Source organism: Macrotis lagotis, chromosome 2 (assembly GCF_037893015.1).
Source record: "Macrotis lagotis isolate mMagLag1 chromosome 2, bilby.v1.9.chrom.fasta, whole genome shotgun sequence".
Classification (NCBI taxonomy): domain Eukaryota; kingdom Metazoa; phylum Chordata; class Mammalia; order Peramelemorphia; family Peramelidae; genus Macrotis; species Macrotis lagotis.
In genome coordinates, this window is record NC_133659.1 from 188879931 (window position 1) to 188902937 (window position 23007).

General features: G+C 48.7%; 1 protein-coding gene across 6 annotated transcripts in view; it reads right to left on the reverse strand.

Moving 5' to 3' along the window:
- The window catches only part of RARA (retinoic acid receptor alpha), a 54852-nt gene that overhangs the window by 5164 nt on the left and 26681 nt on the right, over window positions 1–23007 (reverse strand). For 3 of the 6 annotated variants that reach the window (XM_074223978.1, XM_074223977.1, XM_074223979.1), the window contains exons 3-5: window positions 6400–6548; window positions 4339–4480; window positions 1572–1732 (exon numbers count right to left, since the gene is read on the reverse strand). In XM_074223978.1, coding sequence (XP_074080079.1) covers window positions 1572–1732; window positions 4339–4480; window positions 6400–6548 — 452 coding nt within the window. The other 3 variants (XM_074223981.1, XM_074223982.1, XM_074223980.1) reach the window with 3 other exon arrangements.

The following is a 23007-nucleotide window of genomic DNA, read 5'->3' on the forward strand; positions in this document are numbered from 1 at the left end:
CAATCTTTAAAAATAATTTTAAATACCTCGAATACCAACTTCTCAGAGTTATCAAAAATCGAAGAAGATGATATCATGAGCAAAGTACTTTTCAGAATCTAAATAAATGTTATTCAGGGTATCCCTGAAATTTTAGTTCCAATTTGAAACAAGAACCAAAAGTTATAAAACCTCTGACCCAGTAATTCCATTGTTAGGTCTGTATTCCAAAGAGATCAAAGGATAAAGGAAGGACCTAACTGGACAAAAATATTTCTAGCAGCTCTTCTTGTGGTGGCAAAGAGCTGGAAACTGAGGAGGCACCCACCCATCAACAGGGGAATGGCTGAGCAAATTGTGGTCTATGATCGTAATGGAATACCATTGTGCTGTGGGAAATGAGGGGGGGGGATGGCTTTAGAAAAACATGGCAAAACCTACATGAACTGATGCAAAGTAAAGGGAGCAGAACAGGAGAATATATTACACAGGAACACCAATATTGTAACAATGATCAACTGTGAAAGACTGATTGATACAATGATCTACAACAATTCCAAAGGACCTGTGATGAAAAATGCTATCTACCTCCAGAGAGAACTGATCAACTGAGTGGATTAAAGGATATTTTTTCATTTTATTTTTCTTGCTTTTTTTTTTCAACATGGCTAATATGGAAATATGCTTTGCATGACTTCACATGTATAATTGATATCATATTGCTTGCCTTCTCACTGGGTGGGGGAAGGACTAGAGAGTGAGAAAGAATTTGGAACTCCAAAGTTTAAAAATGTTCAAAATTAATTTTGTGTGTGTGTGTGAAGTCTTAGTTCAATTTTATTAAAGTGACTAGGTGGAGCAGTTTTATTATAGCATAGGTGGAACACTGATAGCACTGGGCCTAGAATCAGGAAGATCTGAGTTCAAATACAGACTCAGACATTTTACTAGCTGTGTGACCCTGGCCAAGTTGCTTCACCTCCATCAACCTGTTTCCTTATTTGTAAAATAGGGATAATGATCTCATGCACCTCCCAAGATTGTAGGGATATCTATAAAGAGTTGAGTATTTAATAAAAGTTTGTTTGCTTTGGTTAAAGGTTAAAACTTCACTAAGATTTTTGGGACGCCCTATATGAATGTCAGTTTTTATTACTGGGTTTCTCCAGGCTTGCCTTGTGATTTCATCAACATAAAATTCTCCCAGAAAGAAAACTCCCTTCTGTCGATGCAGGTAAAACTTTGCTGTGGATGACCACATTTGATCTTCACCAGAAGTCTGTTACAGTTGAGGAAACTGAGGTTGACTACCTACATCCACACAAACTAGTAACAGTTGGGAGTGGGAATGTTTTGCCTCCAGGACCAGCACTCTTTGTTCTATGTCATCACCTCCAGAGGCATGGAAGGCAGGGGAGCAGAGAGAGAATTAGATCGATGCCTCATTCCTGAGCCTTGCCATGCCCCCCAAGTTGCCAACATCCAGTCCATTCACTTGCCCCTCTTCCCTAAATCCTTCCTGTCCAGTACTCCCAAAGTTTACATGCCACTATCTCTTCATGCTCCTCGCCCTGATCCCTAGGTTCCCATACCGTAGTGTATTTCCCAAGCTGGCAGAGTGCAGGGAAGGTTTCCTGATGGGCTTTTCGAACCTTCTCAATCAACTCCTCCACCTCAGGGGTCAGCGTGTAGCTCTCTGAACACTCTGCTTTGGGAGTCTCTTTCTTTTTCTTATTCCGATCGTTCCTCACAGCTGGAGGAGGGAGGGCAGAGGAGAGGGGAAATAGGGGAAGGGAGTCAGAAGCAATGTGATGGGTGAGGTCCTTTCATGAGGCCCTGGATCCCCACCCCAGGGGGCCCCTCATATCTTAAATGGGCGGGATTTCCTCCCTAGCCTAGCACATCTAGGCCAGGCAGAGCTGTTATCTCCATAGCAAAGTCATCTTTGTGAATACACACACACACACACACACACACACACACACACACAGACACCCATATCCCCCCATCTACAAAAGGTGAGAAAACTGGTTGTCTAGCCACAGTGCTCCCTCCCTCACCTGAGTCAGAAAGCAAGGTCCATATGTGCAAACACTGTATGTGGCAATGTTTTGACCAGTCTGTAGGTCCACAGCTCGTCTGGAAATAGGCCCCAGGCAATGCCAAGAGGTATGGGGATGTATGGGGTTTTGTGTCCCCATGATCTAGGTGTTTGGACACATTCATGCCACTTAAGTCTGTTCCCTCAAACTCATTTTCTTCCCCCAGGGCTCTCTTACTGAATGATGATGCAAAGGGTCTCTGTGGTACCAAATAAGATTAGAGAGCTCAGGAGAGCCTGGGAATATCGGGGAAAGCCTAAAGGAGTGGTGCTCTCAGGGTCCCCACAAAGGAAAGGGAGTTGGGTAGGAGGGTGGGAATGGGGGGGATCTCTCGGCCCATTAGCCAGGGAGCTGACAAATCACCGTGGGCGCTGAGCCGCACACACCACTCGCCTTTAAAGAAGCGATGGGGTCGTTACCAGCCGATTATCCCCGACACACAATCACTCACGGGGCAGGGACTCAGCCGAGGCTGGGTGGGGGAAGGGGGGGACGGCTGAGGAGGAGATCTTGGAGGGTGAGGGGGGATGGGGGTTGGCAGTAGAGGGGGGTAGGGAGAAGGGGAAGTGAGGAGGGAGGGAGGAAGGAGGGGAGAGAGAGGGAGAGAGAGAGAGAGAGAGAGAGAGAGAGAGAGAGAGAGAGAGAGAGAGAGAGGAGCTGGCATAATTTGGAGATCACTCATGTCGACTCTGCAAATTCAATAAAGTGCAGGAGAGAGAGAGAGAGAGGGCGAGGGTGAGGGAGAGGAAGAGAAAGCGGGGGGATAATTTGGGAAGAGAAAATTGCAGCTGTGACAAGACGTTTATCATTCGGAAGCTTTAATTCTATTGAAATGGCAGCTGCTCAGCTCGAGGGCACAGAGCTCTGGGAAGGCAGGGAGGGAGGGACAGGGGGAGGGGGTCCCCACGGCTGCCTGTCCCCAACCTACTCCTTTCTCTGAATACATATACACATGGAGGTGTAGTTGAGGAAATCTTGAAGGTGAGGCAGGATGGATTCAAAGGTGGATCCCTTTTAGGGGGTTCAAAGCTCCCTACTGCCTGGGAAAACTCTGTGTGTGTGTGTGTTTGTGTATGTGTGTGTGTGTGTGTGTGTGTGTGTGTATGGGGGTGGGAGGGGGCTAGATAATGAGAGCAAACCTCATCTTCTACCTCCATCAGTGATCTAGCACCAGCCCAGGCTGGGGGTGAAGGGGAGTGGGGGGGAGGGGGACAGGAGGGGTGGGGAGGGGAGACAGCGCATGCTCAGTCCCCGACAGAAGCCAACATAGTGTCTGTCACTAAGGCTGGGGCACATTGAAGCCTGGGAAACTCTGGGTTTCCCAAAGACTGTAGACTAAACCTGCTTATTCCCCCAGAATTCATGTACCTCCCACTAGGAATTGATGGGGCGCTCTATATTTGTGTGTCTCTATCTGCGTGTGTCTGAGGCTCTCTACACATGTGTACATGCATCTTTCTTCCACGCCCCCATGTTATATGGGGTTAGGGATTGGGGGCAGGGAAGGGGAGTCCTGCTGCCACTGCCCACCTCCCCCAAGTCTGAAGGTTCTGGCTCCATGACAACGGCCAACGCAGACGGAGGCTTCTGTCAGCGTCATTTATCTCTGACATCATCAATCATCGGTTGCCATAACAACACCCATGATTCAAACACAAGAGGGTCCCCCCCCCACCCCAGGCCCTGCCTCCTTTTAGCCTGCCCTCTGCTCAGCCCAAATTTTCAAAATACATGTTCATGACTCTGAAGAACAGATATGAGATGATGTGGAGTGGAGGGGGTGGGGGGAGTGAGGAACAGAAGAAATGGATTTTTCAATTCTCTTCCATTGCCCCCTCCCCTAGGAATTCCCCTAGAGCTCTTGATTCTCTGGGACCCCAAATCCTTGATATACCTACCTCTGAAGAGAACTGTGCTAAATGAAATTAGCCCCTCTCTCCCCCCACCACCACCAAGGACATAGGGAACCCAGGTGTCCCTCATCAGACACTAAACAGAGAATATAAACAAGTCACACACACACACACACACACACACACACACACCCACCCACCCACCCTTCCCCTTCACTGACAACTCCTTCACAGAAAACTGGACTTCTCACTCAGCTTCTCCCCATGTCCCCTCAGCCCTCACTTCCTCCTATTGCCCAAGGGCCAGAAGGAAAACCCAGGTCACAGATTTCCCATGCCCTCCCTGGTTTTGGTCACAGGATGGCCAGCTGTGGTGACTTAGGGTGGCAAGGGGTGGCACTCACACTCCTTGGACATGCCCACTTCAAAGCATTTCTGTAGCCGGCAGTACTGACAACGATTTCTCGTCACCTTATTGATGATACAGTTCTTATCCCGGTGACAGGTATACACCATGTTTTTCTGGATGCTTCGACGAAAGAAGCCCTAGAATTGGAAGAAGGGAGGGGAGGGGGTGTTTAGAGGTCAGAGATCAGCAACTACAGAGCAGAGTTGGGAAAGAGGGGCAGATCCCCATCTGTGGCCTAGGTGAAGACAAGACAGCATCTCTTCCCCACTCTGGGTTCTCATCACCTTCCTGGGCAGACAGGACCCAGGGTCAGGAGAATGTGATTCAGCAACAAGAAAGGGGACTCCCAGAGGAGAATCCCAATGGCTGCCTGCGAGGCTGCTGTTTCCGCCACTTCCCCTCCAGCCTCTGGCATCCTTAGTTTCTTTTCCTCTGAGGAACTAGCCCCAGGGCAACTAATGAGTCAAGGAGGGGTAAAGATGGGGGGAGAGGCAGAGCCCACAATCCCGGTGGCTAAGAACACACTGGCAAGCAGGCACAGGCACAGATTGACGCAGAGTAAGTAGATATACAGGCACAAAGGCCAGCAGGCAGAGACAAACCAGCAGGCTGGCAAGGAGACCAACAGAGGCAGACAGGAAGAGGGCCAGACGGGCAGAGGCAGGCAGGCAGAGAGATGGACGAAAGGAAAGAGAGATGGGCAGAGAGGTGGACAGAGAGGAGGGCAGATGGGCAGAATGGTGGACAGCCAGAGAGAAGGACAGATGAACAGAAAGATGGACAGATGGGCAGAGAGGTAGATAGTTGGGCAGAGGGGCAGAGAGATAGGCAGATGGGCAGAGAGATGGACAAATGGGCAGAGAAATGGGGAGATGGGCAGACAGGTGGGCAGGAGAAAAGAGGCAGACAGGAAGAGGAACAGACAAAGCAGAAAGATGGACAGTTGAAATATGGACTCAGGCAGGGATAACAGGCAGAGAGAGAGATGGGGGCAAAGAGAAAGGTGGGGACTAGAAGAGACTGGAAAGAAGGCAGAGAGGCCACACACACAAAGGAAATGGGCACACAAGTAGGACCCCCTCAACACGCACACACACGCACACTCGCTCTCACTCACGCACACCCACAAGCACAGGGAGGTCGTCTGAGGCCTTGGCCTTTGCCCTTGTTCTTTCTCCCCAAGTCCATAGACAACTTGCTCCAGGCCCAGAGTTAGAGAACTCAGCTATATAACTTCTCAGGTCTGACTCTTATGGGAGCTGGAGGCCCTGGGAAGTGGAAAACAGTAGAGAGGGTGTACCCTTCCATACTGGATATTGCTGACCTGTCCTCTCCCCATTCCAAGGGCCAAAACTAGAATAATGGGATAGGAACAGATCCTGTGTGAGTGGTTGGGAGGCTATAGGAAATCAAGATGTGCTGGCATTGGGGGAGGGGGATCCTGGGAAGCCACTAGCTTTGGCACTTTCTGAGAATGGGGCAGGCAACTCCCAAGGGGTAGCTCTACACCTCCTCTCACCGGGCACTCCTCCTGCCAGGTTATTCCAATAGGGTTCAGGCAGGGCTGCTGGGGGAGGCCTCTTGGGTCTCTTGCCAAGAGCAGGTCAGATGCCAGCTCACCATGGTAACCCCAGCAGCAGCAGTGGCGGGTTTTCAACCTGCCAGCCAGCGGCATCAGCCTTGGAAATGCAGCCTTTAGTAAGGAGAGAGACCCCCATACTTTGGACTCAGGAGTCCTTACACAGGGGAGGGCAGGAGGCAGTATAAGGAAGTGTTTGAGGGAAAGGGAAAACCCATAGACTCTCTGTAGTTTAACTATACATCCCTTCTCCTTAAAAATCAGAACACCCCTACTTGCTCCTCATCCCCTTATCCTCTCTCAAGAAATAATGACAGGACAAAGCCCAAAACAACCAACCCCCATCTCCTCACCTAAATTAAATTATTAAGGGCACAAACTGTGACCAAGAAGGAAGGGGGAAGTCTATTGCTATCTTCTGTATTTCAGTTATCTCTTCCCCTCATCTTTCAGCAGCAGAATGATACACCAACTCACCTTACAACCTTCACAGGCACTGACCCCATAGTGGTAGCCCGAGGACTTGTCCTGGCAGACAAAACACGGCTTGTAGATTCGGGGGAGAGGAGGTGGCGAGGGAGGACTGGGCACAATCTCCTCTGAGCTGCTGCTCTGAGTTTCAATGGCTGAAGAGTTTGGCAAGAGAAAATGAGAAAGCACAGGTAAGAAATCCTAGGTCTCAAACCTCATTCCACAACATCCAGATCATCTAAGACCCCACCACCATGACCACCATTTTCAAAAGCAATATGACAGACTAGAAAAAAGTATGGGGTTAGAAAGAAAAGGGTCAGAGTTCAAATCCTGATTCTTTCTCATATCTAGCTGAGACAAGTCTTTCCTACAGTGGGTCAGAACTTGTAGCTCAAAAATCTATAATTTATGAACCCCACCTTTCAAACTCTCCCTAGCCCCATCACACCTCGGTGACCATATAGTTCCAGGGGGCACGAGGCAGACCCTGAGCAGTCAAACAGACACTACCTTATATGATGTCATCACCGTTAGATAAAATTCTGTTTGTGGTAGGTTCTATCACTTATTGGGTCAGTGATCACCTGCTGCAACCCTTTCTCATTAATTCTTCTCTCCTTCCATAGAGCTAGGAAGGAGTTAAGGCAAGATGGGAAGAGGGGGAGGGCCTGAGTCTGGACCAGAGGAAACTGGGGTCAACAGGATGTTCAAAGGCAGTCCACTCCCCCTCCTTTCTCTGCTTCCGTTCTCTACCCCCCCAACCCTGAAGCAGTCATGGCCCCTCCCCCACCAAGCAATTCCCTCCCCCTCTTCTGGCCAGGAAACTAAGGGGTAGAGCAGGAGCTCAGAGACACTGCTAATCTTCCATCCTCTCTCTCAGCTCTTGGCTTGGACAGGGGTCCCTTCACATTGATTCTAGGAGGATCCCTTCCCAGGAGTCAAGAGATTTGGGACCCTGTTGGGTTCTCTACCAGTCGATCAGTCAGTAGTTCAGTCGTGTAGATTTGTGTTGCTGAAAAGATGTGTTAGGGTGTTGCCCCTAAGCCAAAGTGGGTGGTGGGGGGACAAAAAAGGCTTGTCTACTCAGCGGTCAGTCTCTCCTGGTCTTTTCACTGTTTAGGACTCATTCCATAACTCCTGCTAGCAAATGGGGAAGTGATGACCTGGTGGAAAGGTGGCCTGGTACACACAGAGGCTAGATTCTCTATAGTCTTATAGTGTGTTCTGAGGGGATGGGAAAGGGGAGAGAAAGAGTTTAAGAATATCTGAGGTTAGCTGATCCCTGGTGGAACTCTTGAAGTTGGGGGGAGGGGTTCAAACTACACCAGTGATAAAAAGGAAAAGGCACCGATCCCACCCTTTGGAATCACCTGCTCTCTAATCCAACATAGTTCTCAAACCACCACCATCCAATGGTCAGTGTCCAGCCTCCTTCCTCTGTGCCAATCCTGTCTCTGACCTTCCCCCCAGCCCCTCCCACCAAGTCAGACAGTAGAATAGAGGTGGTTTGCCAATATGATGATGTAAAGGGAATTCCAGCCCCTCAAAACTGATTCTTTAACACATCTAACCATTCCTCTATCTACCAAGGCACCCCCTTAACATGCTAACTGCCAAAAGTCTCTCTCTCTCTCTCTCTCTCACACACACACACACACACACACACACACACACACACACGGTCCTCCCTCCCATTCCCAAAGCTTTATACTTGATGACAAGGGAAGGGATTGGGTACTAGGAAACAGAAGACACTAGCCCATTCCCGTTCCCCTTCCCCCACCTCAACTTCATCAATGATAGACTGCTTTCTCTCTGGGGGCTAACAGAAGGATGGAAGAGAAGGGCATTGTGCCAGCCCAATTGGCTAGGGCCTACCATCATCTCAGAGAAAAGCATCAAGACCCCAGACACCATCCTACCCTAAACACCCCATTCTGGAATGTTAATGGTTGCAGAGTTCAGTCCCTTCATCTTGACCTCAGTTTCTCCAACAAATGAATTCAATGCAGAAAGCACACAAAACTTAGATTTCTTGGGGGCCCTCACCCCACAAAACTTTCCTACACCCTGCTTCCCTCATCATTTCCACTATCCCTTAGTTGTAGACAAGTAAATCAGACAGACTGGGAGGCCTGAGAACAGCTGCTGGGGGGGGGGGGAGTAACTAGAAAGGGGGGTGAGGGGCCAGGGGGAGGCTGGGGGGGAGGGGATCTGGACAAAGGAGTCCTTTGTTGTGCTAACTTTTTCCAAGACGCAAACCAGCAACAATAGACAATCCAGCCCAGAGAGGTTGGGGGGGGGAGAAGCGATATCAAGGACAAGGGGGTGTGGGTCCCCACTGTCTGACCAGGAGTCTACCATTCCAACAAGCTGGGGGACAAAGAAGATGACCCCTCCTCTACTACCCCACCTGGCCTTTGGCCTCCTAGCCCCACCTCCCCTAGGGGACCAGACCCCACCCCCAAGCCCCCAAGTGCCACTTTCTGTGGAGGATAGAAAACGGTTGCTTCTCTCCCGGGAGAAAAGGCAGAGAGAAAGAGAGAGAGAGAGAGAGAGAGACAGACAGACAGACAGACAGACAGACAGACAGACAGACAGACACCTTAGGGAGCAAAAGGAAGGAGATGGGAGATGGATGAAAGAGGATGATGTGACTGCAGGGAGAGTTGGAGGAAACGGAGAGGGAGGTGTAGGGATACAGAGGATGGGGAGGGAAACATGATGGGGGGGGAGAATGAGCAGAGGAAGAGAGACTTCAGAAGAGAAAAGTGATGGGGGGGAGGGGAAATGAGGAAAGCAAAGGCCAAACAGAAATATGCAGCAAAGGCAAAGTCCAGAGGGTGTTGGTGGAAAAGAAAAAATTGCTTTGGGGGAAGGAGGGGGAGGAGAGAAACAGACAGACTAGCAAGAGAAAGGGATAACTAAAGGGCCAAAGACTTGCTTCTACTTCATCCCACTTGCTGCTCCTCAATCTCTAGCAGTTTCTATACCCCTTAATTACCCTACTTCCCCATACACATAACACACATACACACACATATACACAGGACCTAGGGGAAGATATGTGGGTTGTGTAGGGAACTAAGGGGGCCCCTGCCTCTTCTCTCTCCAGTTGTATGAATGCAGGGAGAACCTGCATCCATCTGTCCTGATGGCCACTCTATTCTTAAATATACCTCCATCCACCCAGGAGACCACTTCCCTGCTAGAAACATCATAGAGCTGTCAGCCCCAGGGAAGAAACAGCTTACTATCTGACTCTCTCTCACTAAGCATCAAAGCTCGACCCCCCCCCCCCCCCAGAAGGGGAAGACAGAGATTAAAGGAGGAATAGAACCTAGATCAAAGTCCAGAACTCAACAGAGAACTAAGGTATCTTGATTCCTAGCCAAGAACAGGTTAGACTGTGGAGAAAGGGGGCATCTCCCCATTCAGGTTTGAAGGAAAGAATCTCCCTAGACTGGCCCCTCTTTCGACTACCTCCCTACCCACCCCTCCAAGGGGCCAGTTTCCTGAAGATCAGCAGGAAATCGGATGGGCCCTTGGCCAGGCCCTCTCTTTCGTTCTCCCACCCCAAGTCTGGCTCTCTCCTATTCTCCACCTTCAGCAATCCCCAAGGGGCAAGGAAGAGGGCTCCAGGGACCAGTTGCCTCCCCAGATTCCCTAGTCCAGTGACAGAGAGGGGAGTGGAGTGTGAAAATGTGCATTGGAGGGGAGCAAAGGGGGAGGAGGAGGACGGAAGAGGTCTGGCCTGGCTGGGCTAGGAGAGATAAGCATCTCTCCCCCCTCAACACTCTCCCCCTTCTCCCTGGGGCTCCCACGTGCTCCACATTCTTGGATGTCTGGGAGCAGGCAGAGGCATAAAACAGTCCTAAGTACTAAGGGAAGTGGGGGAGAAATATCCTGTCCCTCCAACATTTCTACCCATTTCTATCTCCATGCCATCTTTATCCCTCATCAAGGGTAAAATAAGTAAGGGGTCCCCAAGGGCTCTGACTACAACCAGCCCAATACACTTTGGCAAGGTAAAAATCCAGAAGTTTTCATCAGTCCCCCACCCCATTCTGAATAATTCCTCCCACTCCCCCATCTAAAGGAAAGGAGAACTCTCAGTTATCAAGGGGGAAGCAGGACAGTCTAATAACAGGAGTTACCCAGTCTTTTAAGCTTTGTGTCTGTTGTGGGCACAGCTTGTCCCCTTCCTTTGAAGGGCATCTGCCCCCATGTCCCTGGTCCTCTTGACTACAACTTTCTGCTCTTAGCTGACCACAGACATTCTTCCAACTGGGAAAGTGAAGGGGGAAGGGCACAGTGTGTCTAGGAAGACTAAGTTCAAGTCTCTTGTCCTCCTGATAACTGGCATACAACATGGGTCTGAAATCACAGGGACAGAGAATAACATTCTCAAGTTTGGGACAGCCAACAAATAAAGTTTTTCCATCCATTTGGGGACAATCTACCTCTATTTATGGGGTATGTCAAAGAGTAAGGAGAGAGAAGGAAACTGATATTGGGGTGGTCCAAGACCCAGCCTTAGCCAGGGGCTTTCAGTGAAGATGGATGACAATGAGAACACAGACACTCGGTCCCCAACAATTTTTTTTGGGGGGGAGGATACGATGGGAAAAGAGCCATTGGAGAAGAGTAACAATTTTAAACAGAGAACTCCAGTGATCACCTTCTTCTCTGAAGCTGGGATTGGGGGTGGTGAAGAAACTTCATCCTGAGTTCTCATTTCTTCCTCTGTGTGACCCCAGTCCCCACCCTACTACCATTAAACAGCTAAAGTCAATAAGCAATCTCCCCATCCCCAAAGCAAAGCCCTCTACTCCACTGGCCTCCTGGATAAGAATCAAAGGTCAGGGGCCTGAACAATGAGAAGAGATGGGTGGGGTGGGGGAGACCACAGTCTGGACCCAGAGATCAGGATGGCCAGTGTCAAGCCAAACTACATATCCAGACCTGGTAGGTCTCTAAGTCTGATATGGGTGGAAAGGACTTTCTCACTTCTTTCCAATTTGTATGGTCCTTCCCCCATCCAGGAATTTCTTCCTCCTGAGGAAGTCCATTCTCCAGACTAAAAAAGAAAGAAAGGAGGGGAGATGGGCAGGTAAGGCTGGAAGGGTGGATTGGAAGTGAGAGGCAGTCAGTCCTTCAGGGAAACCTAAGAAGCCCGAGGAGGGAGAAATCTGAACCCATCTAGCCAAAACCCCCAGGAGAGGTCCTTCACACCCAGGTACTCTGTACACAGAGACACACAGCTGGGCACAACACACACACACACACACACACACACACACACACACAGACAGGTGTATACATAATACACAGCCTGCACAGCACCCATCTCACCACCAAGAATGGTGGAAGACTTCCCCTCTAAATCAAGCTTTTGGTTGTTTTTTTGTGTCATATAGCCCCTTCAGCACTTGGGTGAAGCTTATGGACGTCCTCAGATTCTTTTCAAATGCACAAAACAAATACAATGGAAATAAGATCTATTGAAATAGTTATCAAAATGTTAAAAGTTCCAAGTTCATGTTGATCTGATAACTACCTGAGAATCCTAGATTAAGAACTCCTATTCTAAAGGGTCCCATAATATGGAAAAAATAGGGGGTTGGATGAGACGGCCTCTGAAGTCCAGGTCTAGACTACTTATGATCTTAAGAGAAAGGATAAATAACAGGTAGGAAGTGTTTTAGGCAGGAGATAATCAACCTTATAGTGTCACACTAACAAGCTGATTTTCCCCTTTGGAAAGAAAGGTAGAAGCACCACTCCCCCCAATGACAAAAGGATTAGTCATCTCCCTAACCTTCAAGACCTTCCCTAATCACTTTGCTTCCACATGCTGACCTGAGCCCCCCCCCACATTCCTGATATCCTGGGTGATTAGGGAGGTGGTCTAAGATAGAAGAGGGCCCTAAGAAAAATTCAAATTATTCCCCCAATTCTGTGCCTTACTCCCCTTCTGGGGTGAGGGGTTAGGGAAGAGATCCTCTCACCTTCCATTGGAAGGGAGGGAATAAGGATGCTCAAAAACAAAAAAAGGTAACAATCAAAGAAAAGGGGCTCCGTCTATCCCCACCAAGTCCAACTGGGTGCTGTGATTCATTGTGGATGTGGAAAGAGAAGAGAGGTTAAAATAAAGTTCTTTCTCATGCACACCCTCATCTTTCCAAACAATACATACACCAACATACTCCCCTGACACCCACATTAATGAAGTGTGAGCTATGAATTGGGAGCAGCAGCTGTCACCATGAAGGAGGAGGGGGTGCCAGTTTGGGGGTGGGGAGATCCTTCTCCTCTGGGCATGACAGCCCCCTGATAGTAAGCCTCTGCCCCCTCCCATGTTGATATCACCCTTTTAATTCTCGGCAAAATCATTGAAAGGCAATGTAAACCGGGAGGAGGGGAGGGTGCCTATACTCTCTCTGCAAGAGGCTGTACTGAGGAGGCAGGGGCAGAATTGTCCACTTAGGTGTCTAAGTTGAAGGAAAGGAAAGAAAAGACCAGAAAAGTGGAAGGTCCACCGCAAAGCTCAGCTTCCTATCCCAAGCCCCTAGAGGCAGCCGACAATAGGAAGAGGGAGGGCTGGTACCTACAGCGACTCGAGTTGTTCCAAATCGGAGTCCGGAGTGGGGTGGAGTAGGGGCCGGAGGCGGGAATCCCCTTCTCAGGGAGCAAACAGGCCCGGCTCTGATTATAAAAATCCACCACAAGGAAGGGGTTCGGGCTGGGGGTGAGCACCCCTACATCCACGCTCTCATACATCTTCCCCCCCCAGCGAGGAAAGAGAGAAGGAAGACCGAGGAGGCACTCCGAGGAGACCCCCCCCCCACTCACTCTCTTATTCCGCTGGCCAAGGCAGCATCGAGGACTGGGGCCAGGGAGCTGCCCTCCACCCCAAAGTCCCTGAGTTCAGATTCCACAGTGGCGGCGACAGCTACTCCAGTCCTGGGTGGGGAGCGGGAGTGGGGGGATCCCCAGCCAGGAGGGCCCCCCGTTCAGTCCAGCAATTTCACCTCAAGAGGGCCCCAGTCTCATGATGCCGAGTGGATTATTGGGGGGCAGTCGGAGCAGGGGCGGGGAGGGGGCCCTGGCGCTTCTTCCTGCTGGCTCGCGCCCTGCCCGGGGAGAGGGCAGGGTCCTCCTCCTCCTCCTCCTCCTCCTCCTCCTCCTCCTCCTCCCAGGCCGCTGCGCGGGCGGGCGGAGAGCCTGGCCCGGCTCCTCCCTCGGCAGGGCCCCAGTCCTCTCCTCGCAGCCGCTGGCCCGGGCTCCCCCTGGGCTTGTGGAGCCTCCTCGCAGGCCACCGGGGCCGGGCCCAGCCCGCCCCCTCCTCTCGGCCCGGCCCCGCCCCGTCCAGGTTCCGCCCCTTTAACCCCTTGGCTCTCAGGCGGGTGCCAGCGGGACCGAAGGGGAGCGGGAGGAGAGGGCAGGGCCCCGGGGCCGGGCCGGGGCTCCAGAGGGAGCGCGCTGGGAGAGAGGCCAGGGCCGGCAGAGTGGGGGCGCGGGTGCCGGAGGGCAGGGGGCACACGGCCCGCGGCCCTTTCCCATCGCCATCGGGGCCCGGGTCCCAGACTCATTTGCCTAATGCAATGCGGCTGAACTCTCCCTGAACTCGCCGGCGCTGGCTCCTCACGTCCCCGAGACCCGCCAGCCAGCACCCTAGTGATGCCCGAACACTACCCGACAAGCGTGCCCGGGCTGTCCCCATTCCCATCCTGGGGGGAGGGGGGGGAAGAGGAGGTGTACGGGAGGGGAGCGGCAGGTATGTGGCCTCCACGCAGGTGACACCGCACGCCCCTGTGACACGGCATGTGAAAATTGGTGGGTTGCTTTGACACCGTGAGACCTAAAAATATTTGTGGGAATGCTATTTGCATATGGGGAAAATGTCCCCTCCTCCCTACATGGTGATACCTGACAGAACAGAAATAAAGGACCCTTCCATTGTCCCCAGTCCTTCAGGCCCCTTGCTCTACCAGCTTCTCAGATAGGAAGCACCCTTCAGTATGGCAGAGGGGCACAGAACAGTTTCATTCTCCCCCTTCCCCTCCCCCTTCCCCACTCCCTTCATGGTCCTTAATCTTCTTAACCAAAATAAACGGGGTGATGAAAGGGAAACCTTGACCAATTTGGGTGACCCACCCCTCCCTCAAGAGGTTGACACTCCTCCCAGAGGACAAGGTTCTTCTGTGTCCTTATTCTATCCCTAGTCCCAATTCTGTCCCAAGAGACCACGGGCACAGGAAATCACATAAATACTATTCCAGATACCAAAAAGTCCTAGCACTGACTTGATATCTCAGGAGTCCTTGACCCAGCTCTATCCACCTATTGTATCCAATCAGACTCCCTCAAGAGTGCACTGGACATAGCTGACCATGGAACTGAATTTGGAGTTTGGATCAGAATTCATCCATTCCTCTCTTTCGACTTCCACTACCTCTGTTTGAACCCCATCACAAATCCCCTGGAATGAGGCCTAATTAGTTTCTTTACCCCCTGTCTCTTTTTAGTTGCTCCAATATAACTTTCATTAAACTCCAACCTAATCTTCCTAAATGTATCTTTAAGATGATTTAGCTTTTTTTTTTTTTTTTTTTTTTGCAAAGCATTGGGGTTAAGTGGCTTGCCCAAGGCCACACAGCTAGGTAATTATTAAGTGTCTGAGACCAGATTTGAAGCCAGGTACTCCTGACTCCAGGGCCAGTGCTTTATCCACTACGCCACCTAGCCACCCCTAGATGATTTACTCTTTTAGAAGAACTGGAAATTATTAAGAACAATTTGAATGAATGCTCCAGATCACTAATACAGAGAAATACAAATCCAAAATAGTATGAGATGTCACCTCAGATAGAAAATTGATAAAAATGGCAAAGATGATAATAATCAGTGGTTGGAGGGGTTATGGAAAGAAAGGCACACTTATACATTGTTGGTAAAACTGTGAATTAGTAATTTTAGAAAGCAACTTGGAATTATTTAAATAAAGACACTGAAGTGTCCATGCCCCTTGACCCAGAGATTTCACTGCTAGGCATACAGACCAAGCTTAACCACAAAAAGAAAGTTTCAGTGTACACCATAATACATATGGTAACACTTTCTGTAATAGCAAAAACTAGACACTCCCTACAACACAAATAATGCAGTATCACTGTTTTCTGAAATTAAGAATATGAAAGAGAAATTTGGGAAGAATTATATGAACTGATAAAAAGTCAGCAGAACTCAAAAAAACAATATGCTAAATGACTATTAAAATGTACACGGAAAGCATAACAAAACAATTAAAACTGAAAGCTATCAAAATATGTTGACCAATCTATCTCATACCCATTAGGCTGGCAAGATCAATAAAAAAAGAAAATGACAAATGCTGGAGGGACTATGGGAAAACAGCTACATTACTGTACTGTTGGTGGAGCTGTGAACTGGTCCAGCCACTCTGGAAAGCAAATTGGAACTCTGCCCAAACCGCTCTTAAACTGTACATACCCTTTGACCTAGCAATACTTCTATGAGGTCTATGATCCAAAGAGATCAAAGAAAGAGAAAAGGGTGCCATGTGTACATTTTAGCAACTCTTTTTGTTGACAAGTGGCAAAGAACTGGAAACTGAGGAGGTACTCACCCATCAGCTGAGTAATGCCTAAAAAATAATTATGATGGAATACTGCTGTGCTATAAGAAATAATGAAGAAATCTGGGAAGACTAGTATGAACTGATGCTGAGATGAGCAGAACAATTTATTAGACAACAATATTATAAAGATACACCACTCTGAAAGGCTTGTTGATTCTGATCAACACAATGACCAACCACAATTTCAAAAAACACATGACAAAACATGTCCACCTCTTGATAAAGAAGTGATCTCAAAGTGTATATTGAGATTTTTTTTGATGCAACCCAGAAATTTGTTTTGCTTGACTATATATATTTGTAACAAGGTTTTTTTTTTTTGCTTGTTTTCTTAGTGGGAGAGAGGAGAGGAGTCAAGGAGGAGGAGGACAAAGATAAAGCATCTTTTCACTTGAAAACAAAATTTACTTAGTGACTAAGTTTCACTCAAAAGGAAAAGAGCAGAGAAAGCACCTCCCCAGCCTCTTTGCTGAAGTGGCGGACCATGGTGCTGTATATTATATAGAATGTCAGAATATATTGATATGTTGGTTATTTTTGCTCAACTAAACTGTTATTTCTCTTTTTTAATTATTTCTTGTAAGGGATGGCTCTCTGGGAGGAACAAAATGACAGGATATATTGGGAAATGCAGATGATGTAAAAACAAAAGGCAGATGTTGTAAAAAAATGATTATGTGTTTCTTTATTCAAAAGGGGAGCTCCCAATACCCTAATATAAAAATTAAGATATCAATTATAAAGTTTATTTGAACAAAAAAAGATTACATATTTCTCTGGTCAATAGGGGCATCTCAAACACCTACTGAATAAAGTTCAAATTCCTTATCCTAGCATTTGAGGACACCCACACTCTGGCTTCATCCTAACTTTCCAATCTTGTTTTACATTCCTGCTCTACACTCCAGAACAGAAACTGGTTTCAAATCCCAATTCTAGCATTTGCTCCCTCAGAAAAGTAAATCTTGAGACCTCAGTTTTCATATCTGCAAAAAATAGGGAGAGGTTAGACTGGATAATCTCCAAGGTTGCTTCCGGCTCTAAAACCTATCCTGTAATTCTGAGACTCACTGTTCCATAGCTCATCCTGTCCCCTTGCCTAAAATAAGCTCTTTCCCCATATCCTTTGAAGTCCTTTCCCTCCCTGACCTTACAGATGGGTGCCTGATCCTTCCCCAAATCTCTCATACTCTCCACTTTCTCCTATGCATTTTAATCACAATCTCATTTGCATACAGAGCTCACACTGCTCCTGTAGAGTAAGGTCTTTGAAGGCAGGACTGTGTCAGAGATTGTGGTTTACTGAAAAGAGAACCGGATTTAGAAACAGAGGACAGGAGTTCAAGTCACAGAGCAAAATTGTGTGACCTTGGGCAAATCATTTAATGTCTCAGAGGTTCGATTTCCCCAGCTATAGAAAACCTACTTTACAAAGGGGCTGTGAAAACCATTTTTCTTCTTTGCATCTGCACCACTCCCACTGACACACAGTAGGAACTTACTAAATATCAATTTAAAAAAATAATGAATTTTAATCTAAGGATCTGCTTCAATTATACTCTGAGAAAATCCAGTTCTCACTAATTTCCAGTCTCAGAAAGTTTGAGAGAAGAGAAGGAAATGAAAAGATGTGGAGCAAACTGAGCATCCCCCCCACCTCCCAGAGAAACTTGAGGACGGAAAGTGAAGTTCTTCCTTTCCAGGAATGAGCTGGCTCCAGGTTTGGTTTCTCCCGCTCCTTAAGTGGCAGAGTAGGTCAGTTTTGCCCCCAGATGCAAGCTCCATTGACTTGGAGAGAACCTCAGAGTGGGAGCCATCCCAGCAGGGGAGTTTTCTTCTCCTCACACCACCCCCATTCCTCACCCCACTGGAGGGGGACCCTCCTCCCAACAGAGAAGGGGGGGAGGAAGGATGGGACCTAGATTCCAAGTCCCAACTCCCTTCCCTTCACTCCACCTAGGTTAATCAGTGCTAGGAAATGAAAGGTGAAGGGGTCTCCTCATTTAAAACCTTATTTTATAGCCTTCAGCTAACTTGGCGTTTTGGGCCCCAAGAATGGAAGGGCTCTCTAGGCCATCTTCCCTCTGTCCCCCCAAGCCTCAGTACTTACTCTCCTATTATCCTGGGAAAATGGAGAGAGGGTTAAGGGAGGACTGGGGAGGCAAGAAAAACGAATGTTGGAGGAATGGGGGGTGGGGGGTTAAGTCCAGCAGGGGCTGGTGAGGAGGAAGGAATGAGCAGACACACAATTTTAGTGTAACTGCTAATACTCAAGAGGCCTTCAAGTCATTCAAAACATTTTCTCCACAAACAGAAAGATACCCACCTATAAGGGGTATGGCAGAGAAAGACCTCAGACCTTGCCTCTCTAGTTCCTCTATACAGTCAATAAACATTTACTAAATAGCTACTTCCTTTCAGGCGCTATACTAAGTGTTGGGGATAAAAAGGCAACAAAAAAAGGGGTTTTCTCTGCCCTCAAGAAGCTTATACTCTACATTCTTGTTCATAATCTCATACTAGCACCACCACCCAAAGGAAAAGTCTATGATTTTCAAAGTCTTCTTCCTCTAAGGGGGTGGAAAGAGGGATGAGCTCCTCAATCTCCCAGTGGTGAAAAGGGGGCAGGTGTGGACAGATTTGGTGGCAGGGGAGTAGGTGTGGACAGATTTTATCTGCAGCTTTCAAAGCAGAAAGTAGATCTCCTCTCCTTCCCCTGGCCTCTTCAACTCTCCCTCCTGGGGTGGGGGCCTCCAGTCAAAAGAGAAGGGGGAGAGGGGTGGAGTCTGGGTTGTAAGTCCCCACTCCCTTCCCTTCTCCTTCACCTGGCAGAGAGGGGCCTCCCCTCCTCAGCATGCCAGGAGATCAAGGGAAGGGAGGAGCAGCAATCCATCAGAAAGAGGACCAGGACAATGGGAGAGGGTGGATGAATGTCTGAGTATTTCTTCCCCCTTGAATCTGAAGGGAAGAGAAAGGTAAATTCTCAACAATATTAATAATAATACTCTCTATCCAAAGGGTTAGCCCAGCAACAGATGTCCTAGACCCCTTGTTCACATTCACCTTAGCTACAGTCAGTTAACAAATGTCTTCTCCAATGGACAAAATGGGAAACTCGGGGCCTTGTCATTTTACATCTGAGGTTATTAGAGCACCAAGAGGTTAAATTGCTTGGCCATTTCATTTATATCAAAGACAGACTTGAACTCAGGTGCTCCTAAACTCGAGGTCAGTCTCTATCTACCTCCTAGACACAGCTAATATTTATAAAGTCACATTAAGATATACAAAGCTTTTTGCATAGATTATTTCATTTAATTCTCACAACAATCTTACAGAAAGGTACTAAATATATTAATCCCATTACATTGGTGAGACAACAAAGCCTTGAGTGGTCAAGTGAGGTGCCTAAACCTTTTCAGGTATGAACTAGAGGCATTATCCTTCATTTTTACATAAGATTAAACTAAGGCACAAAGAGAAGCAAAATGACTCACCTGTGGACACAAAACTGGTATGTGTAAGAGGTAGGATTTAAATCCAGGCCTCTCCTGATCACATATCCAGTTTTTTCTACACTAAACTATATGGCCTTTTTAGGGTCTAATAGAAGAAAAATGCTTTTTCTTCTCCTCCCAACACATATAAAAACTGGACAGGGGGTACAAGGATGTAACATGCTAACTCTTTCCCAAATACACAATCCACTGATATCTGTCCCCCTTCCCAATATTGAAATACCATGGAACCAGAGCAGACCTCAAAAAACAAAGCCCAAAATCCATTTGGCTGAGAAGTCTTGCACATCTAATTCCCCCTCCACCCTTTTGAGTTATCTCCTTTGGAAAATGACAAGGTAATCTCTAAAAATCCTTGATTCTCTGACCCAGTCCTGGATCTTCTACTCACTGTCCGTCCCCTGCTTCATCACTGGGGCATTGATTTGGAAAGAACACCTGCTTGAGCCCTTTGGAAGAAGCCAGTCCCAAGATGAAAGGAAGGCCACTCCTCTCCACCCCTTCCCCATCCCTACTTCCCCAACTCTTCCTTACAGAGGATCGGTCATGTTCAGGCTTTGTACATACCTGACCACTTCCTCTATCAGCTGTCCTCAACCCAATTCCACTCCTATCCTTTACCACTAAGAAAGAGAGAGAGTAAGAAAAATAAACAGATTGATCTACTTTCTGGAGTCTGCTCCACTCCAGGGGAAACTCTTGTCTAAAGAGGAGGCTAAACTGAGGACCACTCTGCTCTTGGGAAAGAGGGATTCTTATCTTATTCTCCAAAATCCCTATACCAGCAAGTGGCCAGAGGCTCAAGGGAAGGAGAGGTTGGCCTTATAGCTCCCCTAGGAAGTACCTGGCCTCCCAGGCCGAATAGGCAGGATCTGCTTGATTTGGAAAAGCTGCCTTCTAAGGAAGCATGAATCTTTTATCAGTCATGCTTGGATGCATCCAGCTAGAGAATTGCTATCACAATCACAAGGCAGGGTGGTGTGTGCGTGTGTGTGTGTGGTGTGAAGAGGAAAGGGTGCCATGTGGGGAGGAACAAGAAAGGTTGGCCCCTGCAAAGAAGATTCACACACCTCTCATCCAGGACCTTTACTCTGCTACCAGGGAGGAATCTACCTTTACAGTTCCCTGACAAAATACCACAAAATCCCCTCCCCATTACTGTGTGTGTGTGTGTGTGACAGAAATGCACAGCTGGGGGTTTGGGGGAATGAGAAGAGGAGAGAGGTTGGAAATGGTCATGGTATTATTGTTTATTGCAGAGGGAAGGGGAGGAAGAAAGCTCCTGGGGAAAAAAACAAGACCAGTTTGGGGGTGGGGGGTGGGGGGTAACAGGAAAAGGCATTGCCCAAGTATCGGTGAGGGGGCCCTACCAGGAAATTACGAACCCACACCTCTTTCTTCCCACTCATCCCCCTCCCCTGTACTGAGGAAATGGTTCCCAGGGTGGAGAGTAGATTGGGGATCCCGGAAGCTACCCCCCCAGTGCATATCAAGAAAGAGGAACCAGCTTGCAACATTCAAGGGTAAGGGGTGTATGAATTCCCAGGCTGGCATGAGAGTGTTCATGGGGTAAGGGAGGCAAAGGCTAGGCAGGATGCCCCTCTTAGCACCAGCTAAAGACCCACATTCCCTCATTGTGCAATGTCCAAGGGTTTGGGCCACTACTTTTCTGTCCACCCCAATCCAGAAAAAGGTGACACCCCCCCCAGACACTTGGGCACAGGTCCCACTGCCCAATGGAAGTGCCAATCTGGCAAGAAGGAAGAGTGTTACAACTTCAGTTCCTGGAATGGGGGCAGTGCCAACTTAAGGAAGGATCACTCTAGCTCCCCCTCCCAGCCTCACTTCCAAAGGTCCCAACTATTCAGGTCAGACATCAGATACCCAGATAACATATATGGGGTGCAGGGGTGTGGGTATGTAAAATAAAAGACCCCTCTCCCCAATAACCTCGGGCTTAAGGCAAGCTAGTCCTTTAAGCTTTAATAAGTGTACAAAGTGAGAAAAAGACAGGAAACATAGAGAACAGAGAAGGGACTGAAGCCAGGTGTTTGAGGGAAGACTTTAGCAGGAGGTCTGGGTGGTGGGGAGTTGTCCTGAATGACATTCAGGCAGTTCTGAAGGGTAGCACCCTCCTGAGCAGGGCTGGAATTATTACTCTGGATACCAAAAAGGGCACTAGAATGGCAGACACCTTTGTCCATTTCAATTTAAGTTAACAACAAACATTTATTAAATGCCTACTATGTAGATGTTACTTAAAAGTCCCCTGGCTGTGAGGGGCGGTCAGGCAGGAGGATGAGAGCGAGACAGAGGAGGAGCTCCAGGGAAGGTCAGATTCTGTGGGCAGCTGGCCAGAGTGAGTAGGGTGGCACCATTCCAGGGTCAACTCCAGGGACAATGAGACTCCCCTGGCCCTAGGAAAGAGGGTACTGCCCTGACCCAGGGCAGTGTTGCCAGGTGCTCCACTGGTGCCAGTAGGAGACACAGTGGGTGTCTGGGTGGTATTCATCCTGGGCAGGCCAGGGAAAGACATGGAAGATAGAGGGAGGAGGGAGAACAAGACATTTCCCAGGTCAACAGCTGCCCTGTCCATCCATCTCCCAGACTCTGTTCCTTCTTTTCCCCACCCGGCCAGGCCCCAGATCCCTCCTCCTCCTGACTTGGCACTGTGCCCAGCTCGGCCCTAGGGGCCAGAGTTACAGTAAGAGGCCTGGCAGGCCTCTGGTCTGAGCTATGCCAGCTGGCAACAACTACTGCCGCCTCCCACTACCTGGCTTCAGACAGACCAGGGTGGAAGGGACCCCCACCCAGCCGGTGCAAAACTCTCATGGGAAAGATACAGAGAAAGGGGAAAATGGGGGAAAAAATCAGAGACAGAGCAAAAGGGAAGAGGGAGGGGCCTCTGTCTTTTTCTTGCAGTCCAGCTCCCACCCATAACCAAGGCAGAATTTTTCTTCCCACCCCCTCTTGCCCCCAGAGTTCTTTCCCTCTGTTGCTGAGCTCACCCTAATTCTCATGAGGTTTACAGCAAGGCCTTCCTACCTTTACCTTCCACTCAAATAGGGGAATTAGCAGCAAGGTAAGTAGGTAGGGGGTGGGGGGTACAGTTGGTTTCCTCCACCCCCCTTTAGGCACCTGGTACAGGGGACCCGGAGGGTAAGGAGAAAGAAGGAAGAGGGCATGTGGTTGCCTCTCCAGGTCACGATGCTGTTCCCGCCAAATGTCGAGAGGTTTGTTTATCTACCAGGGGCCTTTGTCTGCTGCCAACCAAGCTATTTATAAGATCCTCAATGATGAGGTGGGGGGGGGAAGTGTGGGGGGGGGGGTCCAAGAATGCAACACAAATGTCCCTAACCTTTTTTCAGTCCTCTGGCCTAGCACACACTCAGGCAGAGTCTATCAACCCATAGCACAACAAGGGTTCCT